Source organism: Rosa chinensis, chromosome 7 (assembly GCF_002994745.2).
Source record: "Rosa chinensis cultivar Old Blush chromosome 7, RchiOBHm-V2, whole genome shotgun sequence".
In the NCBI taxonomy this organism is placed as follows: domain Eukaryota; kingdom Viridiplantae; phylum Streptophyta; class Magnoliopsida; order Rosales; family Rosaceae; genus Rosa; species Rosa chinensis.
In genome coordinates, this window is record NC_037094.1 from 21,364,501 (window position 1) to 21,386,511 (window position 22,011).

Sequence of the window (22,011 nt, forward strand, 5' to 3'; positions counted from 1 at the left end):
CTGAAAGAGAACAAGAAATTAGGGTTAGTTTCGGAGCGAAAAAGACTACCACGAATACAAATAAAATTTCTGAGCGTAGTCGCTTCCAAGAAATTCGATTCCAAGAGGGGTTGGATTAGATCGAAATAATGATGTAAGTGGTTGATCATAAATTCTCTTCAAACTCTAAGTTTGGAGATCTCAACAAGCTCCAAGCTTGGAGTGAGCACGAACCCCCACAGTTCGAGTTTTGGTCTCCCCTATGAAGAAGAAAGGGGGGTAGAAGAAGGGAGGTTGCAAGTTCCCGAGAAAAAGAAGAGAAAGGAATAAAAAACTTCAAAAACAGGAACTTTAATCTCAAAAACTTACCTCTTAGGATTGCAGAACGTATTTGGTCCTTATCATAGGATTGGAGACGAGTTTCAGTCCTAGTGCAAACAAGCAGACTTGTAGGATTGCAGCTTGGTCGCGGAGTAGCTGAGTCGAGAGGTCGCGGGGTCACGGAGTCGCAAAGTCGCGAGGTTGAGGGGTAGCGGAGTCGCTAGGTCTTGTTGTCGTGGGCGAGCGAGAGTGAGAGCAGGAGAGCGTTCGTAGGAGCTACAGGGGCTGTGGGGATGCTGCGGGGCCGCTGCAGGGCTGCAATTGCTAGGATTGCTGGGGGCAGACGCTAGAGTGGACTAGCTGTGTGCGGTGGTTGCGGAGGCAGCGGGCGAGCATAGGGCTACGGGGGCAGCAGATGCAGGGCGTGCACGGGGGGAGCAGCGAGCGCAGGGGCACGTAGGAGTTGTGGGGGCAACGAGTGCAGGGTCGCGTAAGAGCTGCGAGGCTAGGGCTTGCGGCAGGTTAAGTCAGAAGAGTTTTAGGGTTTTGGTTTTTAGGGCTAGGGTTATGGCTCGTGCTGATAACGTGTTTTAGAGAAATGATATTTGAGAGAGAATTGCTGTGTGTCTTTTCATTAATAATAGGGGCCTCTTTATATAAAGGATTACAATGCATAGAATCTGAATTGTATAAGGAAAGGTAATCATACAATGAATGGATATCTCTAACATATTCTCTCTAATTAAAACCTTATTACCACTAGGTCAAGTAACCTAGAGTTTGAACCACCACAGGTGGTCGAGTTGGTAAGAGCCTCCAGGTGTGGAACCCTGGAGGGTTCGAATCCCGCTGACGCTTATTGGAGTTAAATCCTAATATATTCTTGGTGGCCAGGCCGGGGGAGGAAGCGTTATGACAAGATGTCCCGAGTACATATTAGTCTCTGGACCTAGGAAGCCTTTGAGGACACTGTGTGATTGAACAATTAAAAAAAAAATACATAGAGTTTGAGTCAGACACATAAATAGAGATTTACTTGAACAATATTAAATTTCTTTTGAATAAAGAAGTCAATAACTCAATATGGTGTTAAATGCCGACCAAAGTAACCTCAATAAAATCCAAACTACCACAGTAGAGAGAGACAGAGTAGAGGAAAAGAAAAAATTGTCAGCTATGGCTGTTGCTTCAAACGTAGTCAAGTATGGGATTGTAGGGGTGGGTATGATGGGTCGAGAGCACCTCATCAATTTGCACCATCTTCGCTCGGAAGGCGTGGCCGTGGTAGCCATAGCTGACCCCCATGTTCCTTCCCAAAAACTCGCCTTGGACTTGGCTCACTCTTTCAATTGGCCTCTAAAGGTGCGAGTTTTACTCTGTTGTGGTAAACTGAACTCAGTTTCGCTTTAGATGATTACTGTAAATCATGGTTGTGGACCACTGTTATCAGTTGAGGGTATTCAAAGTTTTTGCCTTTTTTTTTCTTGTTGGTAATTACATAATGATTTGAAGTGTTCAAGTGCTATGAATGATTTAGTTTGTGGGTTTTAAAGGTTTTTTCAGGGCATAAGGAGCTGTTGGATAGTCTTCTCTGTGATGTGGTGGTTGTGTCAACTCCAAATATGACCCATCATCGTATTCTAATGGATATAATTAACCACCCCAAACCCCACCATGTACTGGTGGAGAAGCCGTTGTGTACCACAGTTGCTCACTGCAAAGAGGTCAGTCAATTACAAGAACTGTTGATTCCACTCTCATCTCATTGTATGAATCGAATTGGGTTGGATAGAATGTTTTGGTGATGTCTTTATTTTTGCTGTTCCGAGTGATCAAATAGTTGTGATATGAACTTTAGGTTGTTGTGTTATGAAAGCCCCACGACATAAGGGATGTATGCAGTAAAATTACACTGAAAGAACAACAGTCCGAAAAAGCCAGGGATGAATGTTTTCCGTGTTGTTGTTGATATTTAGCCGTAACTTTATCTAATGTGACATCTTATTTGTGTTATCTATTTTGGCACAACAATTGAAAATCTCTGACCCAGTAGTCTGGTTCTGTTTGTTTCTATGGTAATGCGTAATTTGTGTTTGTCATTGATTGAGATGCAATTCAAGTTTGTAGAACTTGCACTGACTAACTGTAGATGAATTGTCTACAAGTAGCAGGAAAAAGGCAGTAACAAGAAAATTTAAGATAATTCTCTGACCTGTTCACAGATCCTTTGATATATTTTTGTATCCAGTGTCTACAAAGGAACCCGCTCATATGTACATATTTGTGCAATGTACACAGATATCACAATTAAGTTACTAATTCAGTAATGCAATTCTTTATCTTGATTTGTATAGTGCTTTCGTTCATGTACCATCTTTGTTTTGTATTTTGTATTATACTTGTTTATTGATTTCTATCATATAGTGCGTACGGAATTAGGTTATTGAAGCCGCTAGAAAGAGGCAGGATATGTTGGTGCAAGTTGGACTGGAGTATAGATACATGCCGCCGGTTGCTAAACTGATAAACATAGTAAAGGGTGGAAGTCTTGGCCAGGTCAAAATGGTGGCAATCCGAGAACACAGGTTTCCTTTCTTGGTTAAGGTATGTCAGGCAACTGAAGTTTCAGTTCTCATGTTGTAGTAGGTGATCTTAATGAATCATGTTTGTAATAGGTCAACAATTGGAACCGGTTTAATGTTAACTCTGGGGGGACACTGGTAGAGAAGTGCTGTCACTTCTTTGATTTGATGAGGCTGTTTGCTGGAGCTAATCCTTTTCGTGTGATGGCTTCTGGAGCCATTGATGTTAACCACAAAGATGAAATATATGATGGGAAGGTAATTTCATTTTGTTCAGATTTGAAATAAGTGACAAGATATGCTATATTTAAAGGACTACAACCTTTCATGCCTTCCCTTTATTATAGCTTTTTTCAGAAGTGAGCATCATATAAAGGAAATCAAACCAAGTGTGCTTTTAGTTTAGCCATCAAAACTGATCCTGATCCAATAATTGCTGAAAACTGATAAATTCTTGTTTTTGTTTTGCCTATTCAAGGTAAATAATACAGTTCACTATTTAGGAGAAAGGTTTTAATAGCAATCCTGTCTTTGGCTGAAGGACTGCTATCATGCTTGCAATTTGTACTGGATAATCTCGTTCCATTTATATACTTTTTTTTGAGTGAATTGTTCCGATTATATACAAGGACTGCTACTTCTGAAGTTACAAAGAAAAAACCTTGTGAATTGTTTTATACTATGGAATTACGGAGCATTAGATATTATTATTATTATTTTATTATTATTATTATTACACTGTGGTCTCTTTTTTTGTTTAGGTACCAGATATAATTGACAATGCATATGTTATTGTCGAATTTGATAATGGTGCTCGTGGGATGCTTGACCTTTGTATGTTTGCTGAAGGGAGTAAAAATGAGCAAGAAATATCGGTGGTTGGTGATGTCGGAAAGGTAGTTCTCTTTGTCTCCCTCTCCCTCTCTGATTATTCTCTGCATTATAGGTGGTGACCATTTCATTGCAATCTTTTACTTGAAATTCTAGTGGATAATGCAGTGTAACATATCCGCCATTGGCTCTTTGTTGTACAAACATTAGTTTGCAGTTTCTCTGACCTTACCTGTGGCTTCTCCTTTCATTTGATCTAACTAACAAGTTTCTAACAGGGAGAGGCCTTTGTTCCTGAGAGTATTGTACGTACTGGTACTCGAGTAGGTGGGAGAGATGGTGTCAAGACTTTAAAAGCTGAGAATGATCAGATAAAGTATGATTTCATTTCCCTCTTGGTATCAACTGTTTCATGTTCTCTCAACAGCCCCTCCGGCAGTTCTCAATTCATTGCGGGAAACTATTCACCCATGCTTTAATGTGATACTGAACAATCTATTTCAGATATGATGGGCTGCATCATGGATCTAGCTATTTGGAACACCTGCACTTCTTATCTGCAATTAGGGCTAAACAAGGACCTGCTGTTGATTTGCATGATGGATTAGTTTCAGTTGCCATTGGAGTTGCAGCACAACTTTCCATAGAGAAAGGCCGGTTTGTTACAATTGAAGAAGTCATGAATTAGTTCAATGTATGCTTTCTGTATAGGTCTTGATATTACTGGTGGGTTGGGGATAATGTTATTGGATTTTCTTCTCCTGTCCCAATTAGACGTATGTACAAATTAATGTTTTCTCATGTATTAATAAACGTTCACTAATATTTACTTCTTTTTTGTATGAACATGTTTGGTTTACCATTCCCCCACATCAAGTATGTTTTCCTGGTTCAGCCAATTTAAAAACTGAACCGATACAGATACTATTCCTACTAATCTCAAAAGCTGTTTTGTCTTCTTTTATACGAAAGAAAAGTTTTCCCCCTAAAGTCCTCTTTTCTCTCACCTTCTTTTCCTCTTCTGTTCCAGCCCATGGCCTCTGCGCTTTCTTTTCATCTATCAAATGCTGATTGACAGGAAAAAATTGGATACCCCCATCAGGCACTCATTGGAAGAAAATTTCATTTCTGAGTTGATTATGGAATAAATTGATGTACTGATCAAGTCTTGGTATGAAGATGCAAGTTGAATCTCCTAAGTCCTAACATATAGTCTTTGTTTGGCAACATTTTTCTTTCCTTCTCGTTATGAAAATTATGATTATAGAGAATACATGGAAAAAAAATGCAGAACAGACTAGTTAACAAAAGCGTGATCAGAAATGATGGAACAATAAGGGTGATCAAGGTCACCAGTTTCATTAAGAACTCTCATCTGGTTCTCATTTTGTTTGCTTTTCTGATTGTTCTGTACAACACTACAACCAAGCAAAGCTTTACTGTTGGGTTTAGGCCAGTATTTTCCTTACTGGGACATCTTATAAGATATGGTTCAATGTCAAAGTTTCAAGGAAGAATTCAGGATAGGTAAAGTGCACTACCAGATGAAGTTCGTTGTCACATACTTTCCTTCCTCCCCACAAAATGTGCTGTGAGGACGACGATTCTGCCAAAAGATGGTACAACAAATGGACTGCTGTTTCCAATCTAGACTTCTTGGATGAAGCATTCCATAGAGATGTTGAGTTGAAAAGGTTTGTTAGTTGGATACTTGCTTCCGCGGTTCATCAAACATCCAAAAATTCAAACTTGAGTGTTCGCGTTTCAACAATTTTCAGTGTTCATTGAACATTTCTTTCACTGTTGAGCGTAGGCGTGATAAATATCTCTCTCTCATTTGACGTTGGATTAGCACTGCCATTGGGCTTAATGTTATTGAACTTGACCTGAATATCGAGTTGTCTTCAGAACGAAATGATTTTGTGTTACCTAGCTAAGAGCCTTTTTGTGTGTAAAACACAAGAGGTTTTGAAGATTGGGCCAAATTTTAGTATCAATGATCTTCCCCAGTCAGGGAACTTCTTCCCGAGCCTCAAGTTCCTTCATGTTTCAGTTCACCATCCCGACAATGGCTCAATGGAAAAGCTTTTTCCTCACTTTCCACTACTTGAAGATTTGGCTATAGATGGAGTCCTCGGACAAAAGGAAAGATTTGAATGTCATCATCTCTGCACCTAAACTGAAGACGTAAATAATATATTTGCAGGTTGACAATGGTGATTACCACGAGAACAGTTTTTACATTAAAGCTCCAGATCTTGAAAACCTTGATCTCATGCAAGATAATTTTACAAATTTTTACTTTGGAAACTCCAAACTTCCTAGTCAAACCTGAAGTTGATGTCAGAGGGCGTTATGCAAAAGGAAAGCCTGATTAGGCAATCACACTCTTCCTGAAGGAATTTCCATTGTCAAGTACCTGTCTCTCAGAGATAATACTTTCGAGGGTTGTTCTCTGCCTCCCTTTTATAACTTGAACGACTGTGTCTTTGTGATTGCAGTTGGGGGGGGGTGGAATAATGTTATAGTAATTTTCATCCTCAATCCGCTCCATTGTCATTTTTACGTGTTTTTTTTTTTTTTGGTCAAAATTTTTGCGTGTAAATCACATTACAAGAAAATTTGGTAACCTTTTAGCTAGCCCAACCAACGAAACGCCACATTAAGAAAAATATTTCGCTATTTGGTATTACTAATAATTTGTTTTTGACGGAATTTTTTGTTGGTCTGAAATACCCTTTACGTTTCAAATGGTACGAATTAAATTTCATTTTTGAAGGCTGCAACAATTATAAAATAGGGTAGAAAGTGAACATGCTAGGGGTAGTCGTTGTCATAGCAGAAATATACCTGCATGCGTTGGATCACTTTCCATGTATGCCTAGATGCACCAGGCTAAATTAGTTGTATAAGAGATCGAAGCCCAGATAAACCATGAAAATGAACCTACTTGCTCATCTAGATCTTCTCCAACAGACCATAGTGAGCTACACTCTCCCTCGTCTTGTTTATTTTCTTTGTTCTTTGCTTTTAGCAACTGAACTTGGTTAACATATATGTCATGGCATAATTTGTTAATCCTTTTGTCCTTGTGTGCAGGTAAAAGAAGTTGTGATACTGGAAGGTGAATGGATTCAGAATCTGAAACGAATCCTTCATGGTGGTATGACTATGAGCCCTTTATTAACATGACTGAAGATCTAAATGATGAACAATCAGGAAACAACGAAACCCAAATTATTGAAGCACATGATGAGGCTTTAAACGCTGTGCCGGCAATGGGGTGGTGAGTTTGCTGTTTCATATTTATACTGTAGGTGCTAGTTAAGGCCCATGATCAGTAATATTTTATGGTTTATATTATAGGAAGCTGATTTCTCTTTGGTGAACTATAGGAAGCTGATTTCAGTTCTCATTTTTACCATATTTCATTTTTGTTTTTATTTTTTATTTTTCTTTTTTAAGTTGTTGGATTTGAGAATCACCAAGCGAGCAACTAAGCGATTATCTAATTCTCCAAAGAAGAATCTAAAGAGAGTTGCAGACGTTGAACAGGTATACACGCAATCTATCATAGTGATTGAAATACTTTCTTTGCGATTTGTTTGACACATGATTAGAATAAAGGTTGTGTCTTGATTTGCTAAATTTTTATGTTTTTGACGGCCTATCAAATGGTTTTTATTTTTAAATCTCAATACTGATGAGATTGCGTAGGTGATAACTCTTTCTATGATGCTGCTTGATCTAGGGATGTGATATTATTTGCAATTTCACTCATTCTTAATACAATTGACATTTCATTTCAAAAAGAGATGCTCTATCCAAAGATTTTTAATTTTAATTTTAATTTTTTATGTATGTCTTAAGGCATCTCCAACACATTAGCTATTTCAACAAAAAGTTAAAAATTTGGCTAATTTGAGATAGTTTAGCACTCTAGCCGAATAGTTATATGAAATTCAAATTTGACTTTTGCTAAAATCTCTGGCTAAATTTAGCTAGGGAGGAGAGAGAAAATAACAAAAAGCTAAACACTCCACGTTCAATATTTTTTAGTTTAGCTAACACTGCTGGAGTAAAAGCTAGAAATTTACTAACTAAATTTAACTTTTAGATGATTTAGCTAAAAAATAGTAAAGTAATTTGAAAAATACAAAACGGATTGGTTCCATACAGTGTAATATCTCAAAAACTGTATGTTTTGGTTTCAGTAATAATTGACAAAATAAAAAATCGATGGTACACAACTAAAACGACCATAAATCAATCCTTGATAACTTGAAACCAGTACAGCAGTACTAACATGAAATTGTTATTTGACGTGTTAAAGCCACAAGCAGCTAAGCTGCAGCGTATTTCAGAAACAGACCACCCCACCAAATCGACGGAGAGCGTTCAAGGAGACTGAGGAGGCTTCCAAGGAAGGTATGCATAATGCAATCCCAAAGTAACTCCTAGATTTTGGCTATTTGTAATGGATTATTGGATTATATATGTGTGCGTTGTCATTAATTAACCAGTATTGGATGATTTGCAGCTGAGTCTGTTGCACTTATGGCAGAGACAGATGAGCAGAGTGCAATCGATACCGCTCAGCAGCTGCAAAAAAATGGAAGTAGGATCCGCAACGATGGAGATGTCGACCATCCTATATATTCTGAATTGCCGGAAATTACTGCTCTGCCCAGCTGGAAGAAATAGATTGCTGATGCATGGGAGAAGAGTTTAAGAAAATAAAAACGTCTTTCGTTATGTGCAACTTATGTTGTTCTGTTTCTTAACAATGTCTTAATAAGGATCGGCAGGAGCCTGATCCCAAAGGTGTTTTTGCTTCCTTGTTAATTGGTTTATGCTTTTAGTTTGAATTTCAGCAAGATAATCTTCTTCCCTCCTTTGAGTTGTACTAGTGCAAAGCCGCGTGATGCTGCGGGTTGCTTTGCTTCCTGAATTTAATACATAATAAATTACATATTGGATATGCAATATAACAGAAGCTCTTATTATTTTATAGATTGCTGAATTTCCATATTTCAAAAACGAAAATTCTAAGTACAGGTTAGTATTCTAACCAGACTTGTGCATTTACATTATTCAAAATGAATATTCTAACCAAAGTAAGTTGTTGTTTATATACAGATTACAAACCTGGTTAGTTCTAACAAAAAATCCTACTTTTTTCAATTTGTACCAACTATTTTACATTAGTTCTTCTCATCTCCTATTAGTTGGTTCGTCTGCTAATACTTCTTCATCTCATTTGTTCTTTGATGCAAAGAGCTGTCACTAGAATGTGTAAAACATAAGTGAGGAGTGTTGGATAGTAACAAATAGGCTAAATACAATATGATAAGAAAAGAAAAGAAAAAATGCATAAAGCTGTAGGTGTAATATGGTCTGTAAGCTGCTAATTTGTTTCTACTAAATGGCTTTACAGTTTGTCAACATATTGTACAATTGAGAAAACTGCATTCTGATTGCTTATAAAGAAAGCAAACAAACTGGACCAAAGAAGTGTTGGATATCATGTGAGATATCGGCCCACTAATCTCTCAACTACACTGATTCAAGTCATTCAACTACAATCGAATAAAGATGATCGAACACAGATGCACAGAATAAAGAGGCAAGAGGGAAAGTTGAGAGAACGGCTAAACGTTGCAGCCTTGTTCTATTCCTCAATTTCAGATCTCTACAATCTCTTCTTGTGGTGGCTTAAGGATGTTATCCGATGCAACACCCTGAATGCAATCTCAGCCATACATGTGACATTTGATCAGACTATACACATGTTTCATCCCTAATGCTCAAACGCCACATTCGATCTATCTTTGCCAATCACACCAGCACAACTATTTCGAGCTACAATTTCGTCAAAAAATCACATAATACAAAAAAAAAAAAAAAAAAAAAAAAGGAAAAGGAAATGTAGACACAATTTTTTTTATTTTTTTTCTATTTTTGAAAGGCTTTGTTTCTTTGGGCCTCGGTTTCTGCCTTTCTAGGCCCGGGCTCAGTCGCATATAAATAGTAACAGCTCACTGCACTGAACCTGGCGCGTAATACAAAACTGGTTGAAGCAGAGCGACAGGGAGAGAGTGTGTTGGTAGCAAATGGAAGACGACGGAGGAGAGAGATCGAGCTTCGTCATCGGTCTCATCGAGAACAGAGCCAAGGAGGTACGCACACTCTTCCATCTCTCACATTTTCCACCTCCGAATTTCCTCAATCTTTTCCTTTCCCCCCAAAAAATACAGAAATGAAAGAAAATGGAAAAGAAATCAGACTTCCTGAGCTTAATTACCTCACAACTTATATTCACTTTGTTAATCCGGAGATTCAAACTAGAAAACGCTGGATTTCGAGCTCGGTAGAAGCAATTGCATTGCTGGAGTTGTGTATGCTTTGTGTTGATCAGGCTTCTGGTTTTCGTAGTTTTGGTTTTCAATTTCGTACAATTTCTAGGGTTAGGTTGAGGTTGAACTCTTTGATTTTCAATCACTGTTTGTATTTGAGCTGAAATTGTACTGGTACTTCTTTTTTTGCTCTCTCTATTTGTGGATGAAACTTGTACGCCGTAGTGGTGGTAAATGTTAAGCTACTAAAAGAATGTTTTCGCAGTCTCGAAATAAGCTTTTGATTGTTGATTAAAAATTTGGTGTAGATGTGATATACGTTAATTAAGCGAGAGGATGTTCTGTTAAATTGATTAATCAAGTGTAGCGAAGACTTACGTTTGTGCTGATTGGTATAACGAACTAGTGAGGCTTGATTTACTGGCCAAATCAAGCTCTTGTCAGGCAAATTCGAATAGCAGAACCGATTCGGATATACTTTTTCAATAGAAAGGAAAAAAATTCTGTTTCTAAATGCAGGAACTTCTATCACATGCATCTCCCTGTGGTTAAATACATAGTTCTCATTTATAAATGGTAGCAATTCAACAAAATTTCTTTAGTTATATTTTCTAAATGGCTTGTTCTGTATGTTTGTGAACTGTGACTACTGAGAGTTGGAAATCATCTTTTACTTTGATTTATGTTGACATCTTAGTAAGGAATTTTCTAGGACCAAATAATTTGGAATACCTAACTGATGCCTTACATCCTGACAGGTTGGAGTGGCAGCATTTGATTTAAGGTCGGCTTCTCTACATCTATCTCAATATATTGAGACTAGTAGTTCATATCAGAATACAAAAACTTTGCTGCAATTCTACGATCCTATGGTGATTATTGTTTCCCCCAACAAACTGGCACCTGATGGGATGGTTGGAGTTTCAGAATTGGCAGATAGATTTTATGCCACAGTCAAGAAGGTCACGTTCCTTGTTTGTGGATGTACCTAAGCTACCAGATTTCTATGATGTTTGGTCTCACTTGTTCTATCAACTGAATCCTTGTGCTGGTGTCTGCAGGTTGTAATGGCTCGTGGTTGCTTTGATGACACTACGGTAAATGTTGGATATTGCCAGTTATCTAGTGTTTGCATCACAATGGGCACCAACTCTTGAACCTCATAGCTTAGGATGTCATTCTTGGTTTTCCAGGGTGCTGTGTTGATTAAAAATCTAGCAGCCAAGGAACCTTCAGCACTAGGATTGGATACTTATTACAAGCAGTACTATCTCTGCTTGGCCGCTGCAGCAGCTACAATTAAGTGGTACTTTCAGAACTGAGCTTTCTAACATTATGATGTAGGACGTTCACCATACTTGGAAATTGGGTTTTAAGAGTTTTCTTTAGGAAATAATTCAAAGAACATGACATGACTTAATACTGTCTTTGATGTTGTTTGGTCTTATTTTAGGTCTATCGAGTAAGATCACTTTTCATTCTTATATTGAATTTCTTATGAAACTTTTACTGTTATAGCATCTGTTGTCCTTGCCTTTTTCTTATGGTAATGATGCAGAGGTAGGATGTGCAGGATAGAAGCAGAGAAAGGGGTCATTGTTACAAACCACTCATTGTCGGTATGAGTTTAATGATGCATGTTTCTTCACAAAATTCAACATGATTGTGGAAAAAAGTAGGCAGTTGTATATTACTAATATCGTGTCACTTAAACAAAGATATAAGTCAGCTGCCTCTAGGCAGAATGGCAGATACAGAGAACAACAATATTATTTTTCTTTTGGCCTTTCTATTGCAGCTAAGTACTATCAGTCTGTGTCTACAATTGAACCCTGCTTTTGTCTTTCTGAGGAATTGAACATTTGCTTCAATATTCATTCCTCCCTTGCCAGGTCACTTTTAATGGATCATTTGCCCATTTGAATATCGATGCTACTAGGTACTTTTGCTTTCCTTTGAATTTATTTAGCAATGAGATCCCTTCATGGATCAAATACATGATTTTTTAGTAATGGTTTTATATGCTTGTTTAAGTACTTATGCATGCATACACATTAAGACAAGTCTAAAACATGTTGAGTTACATCTATAATGGCTTAGATTCATTTTTATTTTTAAACTATGTGGTAATAACCTTTACGGTTGAAATTTTATGGCAGTGTTCAAAATTTGGAAATCATTGACCCGCTTCATTCTACACTGTGGGGTCCAAGCAATAAGAAGAGAAGTTTGTTGCATATGCTGAAGACGACAAAAACTATAGGAGGGTATGTGTGGTAAATTCATCTTATCAATTATCAAGTTTATCATATATTATATTTTTATAGTTTTGACAGTCTCCAAATTTTCCACTGAACTTTTATATGTACTTGGTCCATAGATATCTAATATGCAGCAATTTATGACTTCAGGTCTAGGCTTCTTCGTGCCAATCTATTGCAGCCTTTAAAAGATATTGAGACTATAAATGCTCGTCTAGATTGCCTGGTTAGTTTTGAATTATTATTCTCAAATATCTCTTTTAGAGCTATGTAGAATTGTATTAAATACTTTTGCGCTTGTGAAATTTTGTTTCTTCCATTAATCCTTGAACCAATTTTTTCAATTATTTAAACTTTTAAAGACGAAAGTTTATGCTGTGGGCTAATTTTGTTATTGTTTAAAACATTGAACAAGGCATTCCTAATAATAGCATCATAATCCTGTTCATACATAAGACTTTGGTCTGTAAGTTTCGATGTCTGTAACAATTTGAATCTGTAAGACTTTATTTGAATGTAGTTTAGAGGTCTGGCTTAACAGCACCACATCTACTTTAAAGGATATTGCTGGATGTTTGTAATGTTGGGTTGTCATTTTTTCTTGGTCATAGGGTTGTCATAGTCCATGAGTGGATTCTTTTAGCATCATTACAAATGTCAAAATAAAAATTGCAATGATATTTGATGAATGGCACTTTGGGAACTGATGTGTATACTTTGGGACTTACAAGGCCGTGAATATTGAAGTTCCAGAACATGATACTGCATTTTGCAGCTATATCGCCTTTTATCCTCAGACCCCTTTTATTTTACAATAGGATGAGCTAATGAGCAACGAACAGCTATTCTTTGGACTCTCTCAGGTTCTGCGCAAATTCCCAAAAGAGAGTGGTAAGAGCGAAGAATAAGTCAAAACAAAATTGAATCTTATTGGACTTAACTCATCTATTTATGACATAAACATCAACCTTGTTTATGCTTTTCGTGCAGATAGAGTACTTTGTCACTTCTGCTTCAAGCCAAAGAAAATTACAAATAAAGTTATGGGTGTTGATAATGCTAGAAAAAGCCAGCTGTTGGTATCAAGCATTATTCTCCTCAAAACTGCTCTAGACGCTTTGCCTTTACTCTCAAGGGTAAATTTATTTTCCTTGTATTCAGTTAAGGTACTGTGCTACATCTTCCAAAGTATAATTTTTTTTGTTGAATTCTCAGGCTCTCAAAGATGCAAAAAGTTCTCTTCTTGCTAATGTTTACAAGTCTGTATGTGAAAATGAGAAATATGCTGCTATTAGGAAAAGGTTTGTTCCCAATTGGTAGTGCTGGTTGTTTCTATCCACATCCCTAACTAATTTGTAGTTTGCAATGGAATCTGGGTTTGTTTAGTTTTCTTATCCTAAGTGTTGTTAACTTTTTTCTTTTTGGCTAATTAATTGTTGAATTATCTGACCACAAAATGTTCAGGCATAACCTCAGAGCAACAAACCTAGCAGTCTGCCCTTAACACCCTTTTTAACAATACAGAAGTACAACTGATCTGCCCCTATTAAAAAAAAAAAAATCCGTTATGCCACTAATAAAGATATTGCCTCCTTTCTCCAATATTTTTTCTTTTAAGCTTTTCCTCTTGTATATGAATTATGAAGCATATTTTACTGGAATGTCTTTTCAGGCAGCCATATAGTCATTCAGTGTATAACTGATCCAGATAGCGGAGCTTAATTTCTGGTTGACTACTTGATTTGGAACTTATTCTTAATCACTTAAAATTTTAAGGAGAATGCAATCAACCTGAAGTGGTAGGATTTAAATTACCTGATGAAATTGATCCAAAACTCCAAAAGTCTATGAGGAGTAAAGTAGTTATCTTATTTAGGTTGAAGTACATATGATGTTAAAGCAATTGTTATTGTTTGTCATTTTAGTTTCAGTATCATCATATCACAAATTTTCATGTTCTTAGTTTCTTACTGGCTGTGTTGAATATCACATACATTATTTGTCAAAATAGTTTTTAATGAACTATGATGATAGTGCTGATTCATACGGGAAGCTGTATTTGCTTCAGGATTGGAGAGGTGATTGATGAAGATGTGCTTCATGCAAGGGTACCTTTTGTAGCCCGCACCCAGCAGTGTTTTGCTGTAAAGGCCGGAATTGATGGACTTTTGGATATTGCACGGAGATCATTTTGTGATACTAGTGAAGGTTTGTCTCCACTGCATAGTTAGTTTAATATGATGGTGTTTTTCCATTTTGTAATGTTCTGTTTGCCGTCTGTTCTCATATATTTGAGATAAAGTAATAAGCTTCTCAATGTCAAATTGACAGCTATACATAATCTTGCTAACAAGTACCGCGAAGATTTCAAGTTCCCCAATTTGAAACTCACATTTAACAATAGGCAAGGTTTTTACTTCAGCATTCCACATAAGAGCATTGAGGGGAAGCTTCCTAGCCAGTTCATTCCGGTAGAGGATCAACTTGCTCTAGAAGTAGTAAACATCTTACAACCAAAAAGAGAAAAAGCAGTAACATCTCTTTTCAGTTAATCTGATTTTATTATGATTTTTATGTAGGTGTTGAAACACGGGAACAATATACATTGCTCAACTTTGGAGCTTGCTTCTGTGAGTACTCTGACCTCCAATTTTGTAATTTGTACCAGTTAACTAGTGTAATGATTGTTCTATCATTAAACAAGTTCATCATCTTTTAGTATAAATGTCTAATTTCAAGGTTCTATTTGCCTGCCTTTATTGTCTTTAGACTGAAGGAATGGCATGATCTCAACTACAGTGAGTGAATTTATGATTGTTTCCATATCAATTTTAGAACAGGGTGAACATGGTCATACATTTGATCGAGTTTGTAAGAACTTCAACTGTGAAGTAAACTGACTTACCATCATAAACCTTGGACTAGAGTTGGGTGAAGCAGTTTCATGGAGATTATCCTCAGATACAACCATTCCTTTTAGGAGGTGTAACTTCAGGGGATACATCTCTTGAAAGTACACAGCTACCCAAGAGGGATGATCCGTAATATCATAGGAGACTAACTCAAACAACAATCTTAGATATAGGTTCCCTCTTTAAGAAGGATGTTATTGGTGCTTATAATTGTTACTGTGCATTATAATTTGCAAAGTATGTGTCTATGTTATTGTCAAAGTATCAATAGCTTTTCATATCATTATAATGATATTGTGTTGAATTTTACATTTATCTTGCTCCATTTCATTAAATTTGCAGCTAAACGTTAGAAATAAGTCTGCAGCTGCAGAATGCTTCCTACGGACTGAAGTTTGCCTGGAAGGTTTTGCTAACTTTATGATAAGCATTTTACATTTTCTGTAGATAAGCTTGTAATGTTTACTTTTCCTTACATCTGAATTGAGCATTTGGCTGACTCTGTGGTGATTAGGTGCTTAAATCTTAACCTTAATGAGCATGTTTTATATATCAAGAAACTGCAATATTAGTGTTTTTGAGTGTGCTAATGATTTGGTAGAATGACATATTGGTAGTTCAGTTATCACAGTTTATTGGCCAACCATCTTCCTTGTCAGGTATAAGTTTTTTTATCTGTGAATATGGTTGATTAGATCTCACTATCTCAGTAGTTAAGTGACCATCTTTTATGATGGTCTTCCAACCATGAGTACCAATTTTGCTGATAATATTTATACCTTGTAGTTGGATGTCAGGAAAAAAAAATCCATTGCATGTTTTATATTGGATTGTACCATGAAAGAGTACATCAATGTTAACTAATTCATGAAACCACGAGTAACTTGACATATGGAAGGTTCTTCTTAGGATGGTTCTTCTTATGCTGCTTTTTGTTGTGCTTTGACATATGGAAGGTTCTTCTTAGGATGGTCGCAGTTGTAAAAAATCATTATTTCTTTATTTCTTTACCACTGTTATGGATGGATGACAATATATTTAGACCAGCTTAGTGCTGTTGGCACTCATTTTAAAAGTTATGTTGATCATGCTGAACTTTTTTATCTTATTTCTCCATTGGCTTTAATCCCTTCTATAAGCTTGAGTATGTGATCATGTTCCTTTTGCCTGTTATGTTTCAACAGTTGCAGTTCTGATGTAAACATAGATAACTGATGTTGATATATTATATGCAGAATTAGTAGACGCCATACGAGAGGATGTTTCTGCACTCACATTACTTGCAGAGGCCTTGTGCCTTCTAGATATGATTGTTAACTCATTTGCACATACCATTTCCAATAAGCCTGCTGATCATTATACTAGACCAGAATTTACAGGTCAGTTCATCTCTGTTCAGGTATTTGTTCTCATGACTCAGGATGTTCAATAAAGTAAAATGCTTGATTTCTGTCATATACTTATAGATGATGGCCCAATGGCAATTGAAGCTGGAAGACACCCTATCCTTGAGAGCATACACAATGATTTTGTTGTACGTAATGATTTATTTTCTAGAATGCTGCTTATACAAGATTATATCATTAGGTCACATGTGTGAACCGTTGTTGTACTCTGTCCTCATGAAGCTGAAACTTACAGATCATTAGAGCTAATATGTTTCCCTTTTTCCTTTCAGCCCAACAACATCTTTTTATCGGAGGCATCAAACATGGTGCTGATTGTGGGCCCAAACATGTAAGAAATGCTCTGTTCAAAATGGATCCTAATACATGCAAATGTTGTTTTTTTATGCATTGTGGGTTTCCTTGATATCCAGTCAAGGTAATCATTTTTCCTAGTTTAACTATTGACTGTTTCTGTCAGGAGTGGAAAGAGCACTTATCTTCAGCAAGTATGTCTTATAGTTATTCTTGCTCAGATCGGTTGTTATGTTCCTGCTCGCTTCTCAACTTTGAGGGTTGTTGATCGGATATTTACAAGGATGGGTACAGTGGACAATCTTGAATCCAACTCTAGTACGGTAAATTTTCTAAATTCAATGTCAGAAATATCGAGCTCTGATACAATATACAGCTTATTGCTATTTGATATGAATTTATCATCTGAAACAGTTCATGACAGAAATGAAAGAAACAGCTTTCATCATGCAAAATGTTTCCCTAAGGTAGTACACAAAATTTGTTTAACCTTTCAAATATAGAGATATATCCAGTAATATTTGGTTTACATTGGACACAGGAGTCTGGTCGTCATGGATGAACTTGGGAGGGCTACATCTTCCTCTGATGGATTTGCAATTGCATGGAGCTGCTGCGAACATTTGTTATCACTGAAAGCGTAACCTCTTTGCCGATTTTTCATTTATCAAGATTCCAGTAGGCTTCCTGAGAGTAGCTTCTTTAAGTTTTGAAAACTTGAGATGTGATTTTTAACAATTGGTTCATTTATACATACGGTTTTCATTGTCTGAAACATCCAAATCTATTGTCTTCAAACATGCTATATATATACGAACAATATTTGAATATTCTTAATTTTTTTTTTTCCTTGTAAAGACTGTATAGAAGTTAGATGCATTATTTAGTTCTATCTAGTTATGAGTCTTAGGAACTTATGTTGAAGGTTATGTGTTGATCCTGCTGTTACTGCTTATCAATTGTGATTGCTTAGTTTACATTTCCCATGCTGCTTTCATGTGAAATATGTGGTACAAATCCGAATGGCCAAATTTTATATACAGAAGCTAACTTACCGTCTTACAAATCTTCCTCAGGTATACTATATTTGCTACTCATATGGAGAACCTCTCTGAATTAGTAACTGTCTATCCAAATGTGAAAATACTTCACTTCAATGTTGACATTAAAAATAACCGTCTAGATTTCAAGGTATAATTTCTGAGATTTGTTTCAAAGATTCTTTCACTCTAATCTTGGTTTTATGCAACAGAAATCTTGTGTACTTGTGTAGTTTCAACTCAAGGAAGGACCAAGACATGTTCCACATTATGGGCTTCTATTAGCAGAAGTGGCAGGATTACCAAGCTCGGTGACTGAGACAGCCAGAAACATCACATCCAGGATCACAGAAAAGGTGAGTTCTTCCGAGTCACCAAGCATTTTAAGTTTCTAGTATTTACTGGATACATCTCTCCCTGAATACATAGCCTTCTGTTTATATTGATAACTTTATTGACAGCAACAGGCATAATGATAGGCCCACACCTATGAGACGTTGATTAGAGTTTTGAACCTTACCCTCCAATTTGCAACTCAGAGTATGAATCAAGATATGATAGACGATTTCAAGAACACTGCTACCCCATGTCAAAACACGGAAATTGATTAATCTCATTAAAATCCATTTTCATTTAATTACACTTTTGGCTTTCATTTATCACTGATTCCAAATTAACTTAAAGAGATACTGATATCCTGTATGCAATGAGAGTCCCTTCCTGATGAACCGTCAAATTGACAATTTACAAATTCAATCTTTAGGAAGTGAAGAGGATGGAAGTAAACTGCCTGCGATATCATCCAATCCAGATGGCTTACCATGTTGCTCAGCGTCTCATATGTTTGAAATATTCCAGCCAGGATGAGGATTCAATCAGAGAAGCACTGCATAACCTGAAAGAGAGCTACATTCATGGCAGGCTGTGACAAATGTGCCTTGCAAATCAATATATGCCCTTGGTAAATAAAATACAGAACTGCTAGGCTGACGAACCCAGAGAGCCTTGAGGTAATAACCTGGTAGATTTTCAATTCAGGCACTTTTCTTGTGTGCTTGATATGTATAAACAGAAAACTAGAATGTCATTGTGATATATGTTCATGAGTGTAGTTGTAGGCAGAAAGATGTGCCAGGAAATAGCAAAGGTAACAAATGTCATGAATCTGGTGGCCTTAGCATGCACTTCCTTATTTCATTGTTACCTTTGAATCTCAATCAGATACAACATTGCGAGTTTTAGGTGCATCAGCTTGTTTCGATTGAACAATTAACGGACGCTGATCTCGCTAACATTGGCAATTGATGTCATAAAAAAAAACATTGGCAATTGATACCATCACTACGCCATTCAGTATATTTGTAACTGGTTGTCATGTTCTCATCAGGATCAGAGGACACTTCTCATCAAACCGCTAGAATCTGCTGTTTGTTTCCTTGAGAATTAAAGTGAATCCAATACCAATTTTTAAAGTCCAGAATTTCAAGAATTTACATGCTTCTAATGACTAACTACAGTTCATTATCCAAATCTATTTCTATGAAGTTATGGAATTCTGACCAAGTAATCCAGTATAAGATGCTTGAATGTTTTTAGTTGATATCCGTTATTATATTAACCTCCAAACACTATACTCGGGGTTTTGAAAACCCTGTATTATGTACACTTCTATTCTACCAAAGCAATAACCACTCGAAGAAAATCCAACAGATGATAGTAAATCCTTAAAATGGAACACGATCCAGGTGATTCGCATACATAATTAAAGTTTCGAACTGCAAAATCCCAACTCATAACAAAATATTGTCTTGCTCAAAATACCAATAAAATAAACCAAGACCTAAGATAGAAGGACCAAAATCAACGGTAGCGACGAAGGGAGAGGGTGTTGTTTCTCTTCCAGGTTGCCCTGCGAGAAGGACGATTCTTGTGGTAATTGTGGCCCTTTCCACGCAGTCCCCTGTATTTCTTCCCAGCAGATGTGAGACCACGAAGCTCTCTGTGCTTGTGAACAGGATTGACGATCCAGTTGATTCTTGGGTCTTTCTTGATGACTGTGTGAGCAACATCAACGAGAATAACCTCAAAGTACTTGTAGGTAGAATCCTGCATCCAGGTTGGTACAATTGTAAGCAGCATTATATGAAAAAACATCAACACCACCTCAACCAAAAATACAAAAATAAAAAACAGAATAGATTTGGTTCTGCAACAAACCTCATTGATCCAGTAGGAATTGAGAACCCTAAGGCCACCCAACTTACGCCCAGCACGCTCCTCAGCAACAGACCTCTTGCTGCGTTGGAACTTTAGTTGAGTAACTCCCTGGTTGGTGGGCTTACCATACACAATACCCTTGGCAACTGGCCTCTTGCGACCACCACGCCTCACACGGACACGGTAGATAACATATCCCTAGAACAAAGTTTTACAAGAACAGTCAAGCAGATGACCATCAACTAGATGCATATCAAATTGACCAAGTAAGAAAGGAACAACAGAAACAGGAAAAACATAACAAGATCACAGGTAAAAGCAGAAATATAAGACTGTATCGGATCGGGACAGAGGCGAGAACCAGGGAAAGGAAACCCGCTTGGTACATGATCGACTGCTTGGTTTAGTGTAGCTGGTCTCAGTAAGCATTCAATCACTGAACACAAGCACCCTTGACAGGATGCTTAATCTTCAGAATGCTGCTTAACCAGCATATGCACTGGATAACAGAAACAATGCAGGCCTACCAAATCAACTGTATCAGACTGGGACAGAGGCAAGAACTAGATACAGTACTCGCTCGGTAAGATGATCAACAGTTAGCTTTACCCTAAACCCTCATGCATCAGAATGCCGCTTTCCCAACACATGCACTACTAAATAATAACAAAAGGCCACCACACTTTCGACAATGAGAATCAATGAAAGCGCATGTTCATCTAGACCGATATCAACCACATCATGTTCGAGATATGCAAACAGACAAATCAATTCACAGTATTTATCTCTACTTCACAACTCGAATAACATGATTTGAGCAAAACAATTGTGTACAGGATTATAAAAAAGAAATCGTTGTAAACCTGCTTGGCCTTGTAGCCGAGACGGCGAGCCTTGTCAGGGCGGGTGGGCCTTGTGACTCGTACAATCGAAGGATGCTGACGGTAGTCCCAGCAGCGAACCCTCTGGACGAACCCCATCACATCAGATTGCTTCTTCCGCCATAGCTCCGACACATACTTGTAAGCTCCTAAAAAAAAGCAAACAAATTTCACGAGTTATAACAGATTATAAGCAGAATAGCCATTGAGCATGCCGGTAGGTCCAAACCCAATGATTTAGAAGGTTTTGATTCGAAGGAAAACACAGTGAAGAAGAAATCAAATGCATTCAAACAAAAAAAAAGATTTCGCAGAAAGCAATGAAATTGTGAGATTGGAGAACAGAATCTAAGGGGAGAGAAGCGGGAGGGAGAGAGAGGTACCCATGGTTGCAGAAATGAGGTGCGGCGCACAAGCTACAGCAGCGGGGCTGAGGTTTTCGACTAACACTTAGGGTTTGTGAAGAAACTCCAGTTTTATAAGGTGAGAATTCACTCTGGGCCGTCTGTTTTTCTTAGAAACCCTAGTCCTAATCTGACGCTACACGTGTCTTCTTGGGTCAGTGAGGCTTTAGAGTTTTAGGTGTTCTTTTTATTTTTGGGCCAGTGAGGTTTTCCATTTATTCTTTTTTGTGGTGAAAGAAATTCCTTTTTGATACAATTTTTTTTTTTGGGAGATAGACGGTGGGACTATCTTCAAGTCGATACAAATTTTATTTGTCTTTTTAATAAAGGGCTAATGCGGTTGCTCTTTAGCCCATACAAATTTTACATGAATTTTTTTTTTTTTTTCCAAATGACTAGTGCGGCTCCTCTCAAATCTTAATTAATGAAACTGCTGAATACAAGATGAGACATTGAGCTTAAACCACTAATTATAATAAGCATCTAAAGAACATCCTGAAATGATTTCAGCACTCTCTACCAAATAA

The 22,011-nt window shown here is 37.1% G+C and overlaps 3 protein-coding genes and 1 long non-coding RNA gene across 9 annotated transcripts; 3 read left to right on the plus strand and 1 right to left on the minus strand.

Moving 5' to 3' along the window:
- Positions 1 to 1,476: 1,476 nt before the first annotated feature.
- LOC112178577 (inositol 2-dehydrogenase) lies at positions 1,477 to 4,561 on the plus strand. Its single transcript, XM_024316725.2, has 7 exons — positions 1,477 to 1,662; positions 1,854 to 2,024; positions 2,740 to 2,904; positions 2,976 to 3,140; positions 3,644 to 3,778; positions 3,992 to 4,089; positions 4,218 to 4,561. Exons 1-7 carry the CDS (start codon positions 1,477 to 1,479, stop codon positions 4,399 to 4,401), a joined length of 1,104 nt encoding a protein of 367 aa, XP_024172493.1. The 3' UTR covers positions 4,402 to 4,561.
- A 2,471-nt stretch (positions 4,562 to 7,032) lies between these two features.
- On the plus strand, positions 7,033 to 8,740 carry LOC112180212. The gene is made up of 3 exons (XR_002928153.2): positions 7,033 to 7,268; positions 8,047 to 8,141; positions 8,254 to 8,740. It is a non-coding gene; the product is annotated as an uncharacterized LOC112180212 (long non-coding RNA).
- A 1,011-nt stretch (positions 8,741 to 9,751) lies between these two features.
- Positions 9,752 to 19,218, plus strand: LOC112177256 (DNA mismatch repair protein MSH4). 6 transcript variants are annotated; one of them, XM_040510054.1, is made up of 24 exons: positions 9,752 to 9,892; positions 10,828 to 11,031; positions 11,131 to 11,166; positions 11,263 to 11,375; positions 11,634 to 11,688; positions 11,962 to 12,008; positions 12,229 to 12,336; positions 12,481 to 12,556; positions 13,149 to 13,221; positions 13,321 to 13,466; positions 13,546 to 13,631; positions 14,399 to 14,538; positions 14,662 to 14,828; positions 14,910 to 14,960; positions 15,585 to 15,648; positions 16,478 to 16,621; positions 16,709 to 16,776; positions 16,921 to 16,979; positions 17,109 to 17,265; positions 17,357 to 17,409; positions 17,484 to 17,582; positions 18,019 to 18,133; positions 18,216 to 18,338; positions 18,746 to 19,218. In XM_040510054.1, exons 1-24 carry the CDS (start codon positions 9,827 to 9,829, stop codon positions 18,908 to 18,910), a joined length of 2,415 nt encoding a protein of 804 aa, XP_040365988.1. In that variant the 5' UTR covers positions 9,752 to 9,826; the 3' UTR covers positions 18,911 to 19,218. The 6 variants fall into 6 exon arrangements, with proteins under 6 accessions (XP_040365988.1, XP_024171318.1, XP_040365989.1 ...); XM_024315550.2 differs by having other exon boundaries at positions 14,662 to 14,801; XM_040510055.1 differs by having other exon boundaries at positions 11,643 to 11,688.
- A 456-nt stretch (positions 19,219 to 19,674) lies between these two features.
- LOC112177257 (60S ribosomal protein L15-1) lies at positions 19,675 to 21,621 on the minus strand. The gene is made up of 4 exons (XM_024315553.2): positions 21,464 to 21,621; positions 21,063 to 21,229; positions 20,200 to 20,397; positions 19,675 to 20,088 (listed from the first exon to the last, which is right to left on the minus strand). The coding sequence occupies exons 1-4, from the start codon at positions 21,465 to 21,467 to the stop codon at positions 19,843 to 19,845; spliced, it is 615 nt and encodes a 204-aa protein (XP_024171321.1). The 5' UTR covers positions 21,468 to 21,621; the 3' UTR covers positions 19,675 to 19,842.
- Between the last annotated feature and the right edge of the window lie 390 nt (positions 21,622 to 22,011).